Source organism: Monopterus albus, unplaced genomic scaffold (assembly GCF_001952655.1).
Source record: "Monopterus albus unplaced genomic scaffold, M_albus_1.0 scaffold35.1, whole genome shotgun sequence".
Lineage (NCBI taxonomy): Eukaryota > Metazoa > Chordata > Actinopteri > Synbranchiformes > Synbranchidae > Monopterus > Monopterus albus.
Window position 1 is genome coordinate 2020659 of NW_018127915.1, and position 6570 is coordinate 2027228.

The window sequence follows — 6570 nt, forward strand, 5'->3', positions numbered from 1 at the left end:
TCTGAATACTTTCCGTACCCACTGTATATACAAAAACTTTCAAGAGGAAGTGCACACACATACAAACACATCAGACACTTGCCTTTGTTAGCGACCTCCCAGGCAATTTCAAAAAGAACAGCATCCTCCAAATCAAATTCCTCGTCCCACTCCTCCAGTCCTGAGAGGGACGTGACAGACACGCTGCGAACCAGTGGCATGCTGGGTAAACACAGAACACACTCAGTGGAGACATGACCTGCATATACACAATACATGACCTTGGATGATGTCCATTGTCACTTGTTAAACTTATTTACTTCCTTGCAAAAGTCTCTTGTGGTGAAAGAAATTCACATTTGAAAACTAGACTATTATATTACAACCAAATTCAATCGTAACAGCAACAGGATAAAAAATATTTCTTACATTTACTATCGGGACACTAACTTTAAACCATTTGCTTGTGACAAAAGTGACTGAAGCATTTTAAGTTTTTTTTCTGAATTATTTGTGTACAGTTTCTAAATAACAGTAGCCTTCCAGATGAACCCAAAGTGCAAATGGCAGATTTTTAAACAATACAACTTTTTCTTAATAGTCATTTCCTCACACATCTACAAGAACCTATTATGTCATCAACCACTCGCCCTATTTCATAACTTCTACACATTATACTATTGTGACACAACCTTTCTCAATTCTTTAAAAATACTCATTCTCTTCAATGGAACACTCAAAATGGTAGATAAACATTTTTCTGGTAACTTAATAACTTAACCTTTGGCTGTTCTTATTGGAAACCCTAGTCAAACAGACAACGAGGTAGAGCAGCGAGGAACAGGGATCCAACATACATGTGTTTATGTACAATATTTGCTCTGTATACAGTCTGACATGGTTAAAGAACATCTTGTGCCTCCCCTCCTACATAACACACATGTACAGACATGCATTTCACAGGACTACATGAGGTGTATAGAAAATCCTCAATTTTGCCCTGTAAGAACAAGTAATCTTCCTTTACTATGTGCCCTGTAAGGGCTAAGACTCCTAGTCAATAGTCAACACATCTACAAAGCATAGTTAGGAGAGGAGTGCAATACTTTACTGAGTGTAAGAGTGAAACTACAACTTTGTGGTCAGTTCCTCCCATTACAAATGGTGCAACCTTCTAAGGAAGACACCTGAGAAAGGATGCATAGGTGGAAGAAGTCACAGACAAGAGAAGTGATCATGCGTAAACTTGGTCCAGCTGTTAAGTGATCTACATCTACTCCTCTCTAATTGAAAAATCTAAAACCAGTGAATATGGAAATCTTTTTCATTTCTAAGCAAGCACTCTGGAGGTTTCAAGCTTCCACATCATATTTGTGTATTCTGTATACTGGATCACAATTGAATCCAGACTAGTTGCAATGCCATAATATCCTGCTCACACGTTTTAAACTATGATTTAAAGTAAACAGAAAACCATTTCCCCTTCAGACACCGAATGTCATCTACTCCAACATCCCGCTGATGTAACCACAAGCAAACCATATTTTTGAGAGTAGTGGGACTGTAAAGGTTTGTACCAGTGCACTGCCTCTGGCCAGAGTTGTATGGTTAGATATTCTGTGTAGGAGAAGAAAACGTGGACAAACCACCACCCTTACGGACTTAGAAATGAAACACCACAGTGCTGGTCATTTCCTCGGGGACCCTCCCTCAGCAGCTTGTGACACCATCTTATGGATGCTTTACAGTGACCTACTGACAATGACATACAGTCACATTAGTCACCTTAATGACCTTGTCTGCTTTTGTGAATATTTAAATTTGCAGGGTGTGCGGGGCCTACAGGTCGTTAGAGGACAAGAAATCAGGCTATGGTGCACCCCCATCTCAGGGAGCGGCCTCTCATCCAAAGGCGATACCAGTGCCATAACCCCACAGAAGACCTCCCGTCTGCTGTATGCAACATTTGTGTCTTTTCGTGAGTTGCAGGACGAACGTGACATCAAGCACCTACTGCAATCCGGCTGCGGAAACGCGCAACGGACAGAGCGTCTTGACGCGCACCAGGGCAAATGGAGGAAGCACTCGACTACTGCCACTGTGGAGAATAAAACACAGATTTCTACTCACCCTTCGGTTTTCTCTAAACTTCACGATGATGAACTACACATTGACAGCTGTCGCGGTCGATCCAATAAAAGAAATAGAGCAAGAGAGCAGGAAAATGGGCGGCGCGTCCTCTTTAAATGACAGCGATTCACATTGGTTTGGTGCTGTTGCTGTCAGGTTGAAGGACAGGACATCCATGTAGAGCAGGAAGAAGGGCTGGTGAATGTGTGGGCTCTGCCTACACATTATTTATGAGCTCCACTCCCATTGGCTTCAGTCTCTTCTCTGTCACCGCCTCCATACACAACGGGACGGGAACTAGGAGAGTTTCTTCAGCTAAGAGACGCAATTGGATGAGCGAAGGCTTAAGGGCGTTGCTGTGGTTGGTGAGGTATGGTTTCATCTTTACAAAAGAAGGAAGTCATGTGCATCTGAGCAACTTTTTATTTTTTTCCTTGTGAAGAGGGAGAAGAGCAAAAGGGTTATTTATAATATAATGACTTTTAAGGGTCATGTGAAACATAGCTTGGAGAGTACAGCATGACAGGTGTCACATAAAGACACCCAACCCCTCTACTGTATTTCTGTGATTCATCATATAGTAACCTTATTACTATTTTCCACTATCTGCTATCTGTCTAATCCCACCGTTATTATCACTCTGGCCAAATAGTGAGGGTCAAACTGCTGAAAATAAATTAGTGGCCCTGTGGCTACAGTGTCAGTATCTCAGACCCTTGAGTCCAAGAAGAATCAGGCCCAGCTTGAGTGTCAATGAGCACAGCACTATCCTTGTACCAGCCTCATAAGTGTTGGCCTGTAGCAGAGTGACATTTTACCTCACTGTGTAGGCTATGTGTGTCTGGAGGACATGACAGAAGGTAGCAAAGGCTCAACTACCCAACAAAAGTGGTGAGTAAAAAAGATCAGATGGCTGTCATCACTGCGAGACAGCACACCTGTGTTTTAATTTATAACACCTTTGTGTCTAAATTGCTGGGTTTATTTCACACATTTAATTGCAAACAAGGCAAGACTGTTTTTTTGTATGTGCTGATTATTTTCTCAGTTAACTGATTAATCGTTTGGTTAATAAATTATTCAAAAACTGTGAAAAATCATATCATTAGATGTTTTGTACACCCATTATTTGACAGAAAGCCAAAATCCATATTCAATTTACTATCACGTAAGACAAGGAAAAAGAACATTCTCATACATAAGGACTTAATATCAAATATTTAATATTTTTGCTTGATAATTTATCAAAATGATTAAATACTTGATTATTTTCCAATTTATCTGTTGTTTGACCAATATATTAATTGACAATGCAGCTCTAAAACTGAAGTTATAGGCACACTGAAGTACTTTAAAGTTTACTGGCTGACATTTTTAAAAGCTATTCATTCTGTCTTGTGATCTTGTACTGTATATAGTCTATGTAATTTGTTCTTAAGCCCCTTGAAAGAGATCTTGATCTTTGTCAGACCGCCTGGGTCTGTCTGTCTGTCTATCTATCTATCTGTCTGTTAGGCTTAAGAAAAATTGTTTCGTATGGGCAAACTGTTGATCGTGGATATTGTTAATATAAAAATAAAATAAAACATTTTCCCATAATGGAGCTGAGCTTCCCGTCCTCTCTGCTCCGTAAATTCTAACGTGATTTTGCCGGGAACACACGGTATTTTTAATAGACTAGGTGTTGCCCATTCGTACAGGCGCGTTCAACTTCCTATTCATTACAACTGAGTTCCGCCTTGTTCCTGACGTCATTGTCAATTACTTTACTTCTTCGCCTAGTAACGAAACACGGAAATTTTCCGCGCTATCATCGGTGAAAGTTCGCAACTTGAAGATTGGCGGGAGCTGTTGTGAACTGGGGGTTGCTGTCAAGTGAATAACCAGGTATTTATAACTCCATAAGAAGCACACCGGCAAATGAAAATACTCTCTGGGCCGGTTTACAGGAATAACTGTCCTACAGTTTAGTAACATGTTGGCGCGATATTGTTATCTGTTTACACTCGGGCGTGCTAGCTTGCTGCTATTGTTCGTTGCAAAAGAAAGCAGCTGTCTTGGTTTGACCGGAAAATAGTTTCATAACGTTACACTTCGCCACTAGAATATTGATATCTTACAGAGAAATGCTGGGTATCGAAGTACACTATCAACACGTGGATATGTTGCTAAACAGCATTAGCCATGACTGCACGTAAATGAAATAGCATTGAGACGCTTGGGAAGACGCAGCGTAGCTAAGTGTAATTTTATAGTGTTGTTTCACGTTTGAAGGAGTTCAGCAGCATCCATACTTGTTACATTTCTCACGGATTACTTTATGTTTAGTATTACCAGCCACATGACATCCAGTTTATTACATTTTTCAGGCTAAGCATATATTAATATATCAGCTGTATTCTGTGCCACTGTTTTCCTGCCCTTTGAGCGTCTGCACGCTCTGTATTCTTTTGTTATGCTGTTTACAGTGCCATTAACTTTAACAATGTAAATTGCTTATTTTATTATTTGCAGTAAACCCACCATAACCTACGCAGTTTGTAAGCATCTGCACTACATCCCAAATGTACTCTGACGATATAAGGAGTATTAACACAAGTGTAGTCAAATCATTGTTTATTTTCTGTTCAGTCTAAGCTCTCATATCTATACTACTCATATTAATATACTGCTAATATCTTGGCTGTCTGTTAAAATGTTTTCTTTTTTGCAGATGATAGTTCTTGAAGTACTGTGACAGAAATTGGTTATTTTGACAGTTCTGCCTAATTCTGATTATATTACTACTAAGTGTTTATTGGTATGTGAGCATCCAGCTCTGCCTGCTTCAGGTTTCTTCCTAACTTTCCTAACATGCCTTCTGCCTAAATGTTTCTTGCAGGCATGGATTTTAAAAGACGCAATGGTGGCCCGTTTAAGGGTGGTGTGTCCCAGGCCAAACGGGTCAGAACGGCTGGTGAATGGGAGGACAGTCCATCACAGTTTGAAGAGGAATTGTCCATGTTGGATGAAGCAGAGATGGAGACAGAGGAGATGGAGGGGCAGGCAGGCCATGATGTTATTCCTGTAGGTGAGTGTCGCATAGAAAAGCACAGAATCATAGGTGGCATTAGTCAAATGGTTTTCCTAGTGTAGGAAGAGATTCATTTGAGAAGAGCCAACCTTTTTCAAAAATGCTAATTATTTTTACATCATCTCCGTCACTTGATAACATCCTACTAAACCAGCAGAGTCACATGGCACACGTCCTCTTTAAATTGATTTATTAAATACAGTAATACTGTATTTCTGTAGCTATCCTTCCTTCTTGTAGCTTTTGCACTAGCTGGCTCTCCCACAGCAGCATGTTGCCTGCTGTCCCCCTGTCCTACATCTCTTTCTCTCCCTACTGATCCTCTCTCGCTACTTCAGCAGCACTGGCAAAGCTTGGAAATATTTGAAACAAATTAATTGCAACACTGGTCAGACCAATTCAGTTGTCCCACATGTGTTTTTCCTCACATTTCTATTGTTAACTGGTCCAGACTGTCTGTGCCTCCTCAGGACAAGTCCTTTGGCGTTAACATTTTCCACTTTCAGATCAGTGAACAGCTATAATAAACAGCATGCCAACCTTGGCAACAGCTGTAAGTGATTCTAACATTGGCCTAGCTATCCTTATTATCATGGTAATAATTTATTAGAAGACTTGGATCTCCTCAATTGACACTTTTGTGAAAAAACAAAGACACAGAGAGGAGGAGCTGTTTACAGATGGTCTGTCGTCTGTGTGTGTAGGAGAGAGAGAGCGAGGCAAGGAGCGGCTGAACGAATCAATGCTCGGTGCAGATGAAATAGCGAGGGGAAATTGTTCTGTAGTTAATAATCACAGATTGCATAGTTTGCTCAGACATAAAGTATTATAATTCAATTGGGTGGTGAAATACACTTAGTTGGGCATTAAGATTTTGACCTTGATGGTTATGACTTGGTATGCACAAACAGAGAGAATAAGATGGGAGGTGGTGTGGCCTTGTACATAGATAAAAACTTTTGTTATAAGAAAGTAGACAAAATGTCTAGGGTAGTCGATAATTTACTGGAATGTGTGACTGTAGAAATACTTTTGGAAAAAAAGAAAAATGTTGTAATAAGCTGTATTTATAGAGCACCTGGAGCCAGCATAGAAAAATTTAATGACTGGATGGAAGAAAATTACTTGACAATAAGTCATAAATTAATGTTCATATGTGGTGACTTTAATATAGATTTGTTGAATCCTAACAAGCACACAGGAACGGAGGAGTTTATTAACACAATATATAGATGCAGTTTATACCCAAAAATTACAAAACCAAGTAGATTAACAACCCAGCATGCAACACTAATAGATAATATATTTACTAATGATACTGATAGCAAAATGTCTAGTGGATTACTTATAAATGATATTAGTGATCATTTACCTGTATTTTTGGTTTA

At 39.7% G+C, this 6570-nt stretch overlaps 2 protein-coding genes across 2 annotated transcripts in view; one reads left to right on the forward strand and one right to left on the reverse strand.

Annotated features, from left to right (window-relative positions):
* Window positions 1–2328, reverse strand: part of gys1 (glycogen synthase 1 (muscle)) — a 10344-nt gene extending 8016 nt beyond the window's left edge. Inside the window, exons 1-2 of the mRNA XM_020597828.1 lie at window positions 2110–2328; window positions 83–201 (exon numbers count right to left, since the gene is read on the reverse strand). Coding sequence (XP_020453484.1) covers window positions 83–200 — 118 coding nt within the window. The 5' untranslated portion in view covers window position 201; window positions 2110–2328. The remainder of the gene's footprint in view (window positions 1–82; window positions 202–2109) is intronic.
* Window positions 2329–3839: 1511 nt separating this feature from the next.
* pold1 (polymerase (DNA directed), delta 1, catalytic subunit) overlaps window positions 3840–6570 on the forward strand; it is a 16394-nt gene continuing 13663 nt past the window's right edge. The window contains 2 exon segments of the mRNA XM_020597757.1: window positions 3840–3996; window positions 4991–5179. Coding sequence (XP_020453413.1) covers window positions 4993–5179 — 187 coding nt within the window. The 5' untranslated portion in view covers window positions 3840–3996; window positions 4991–4992.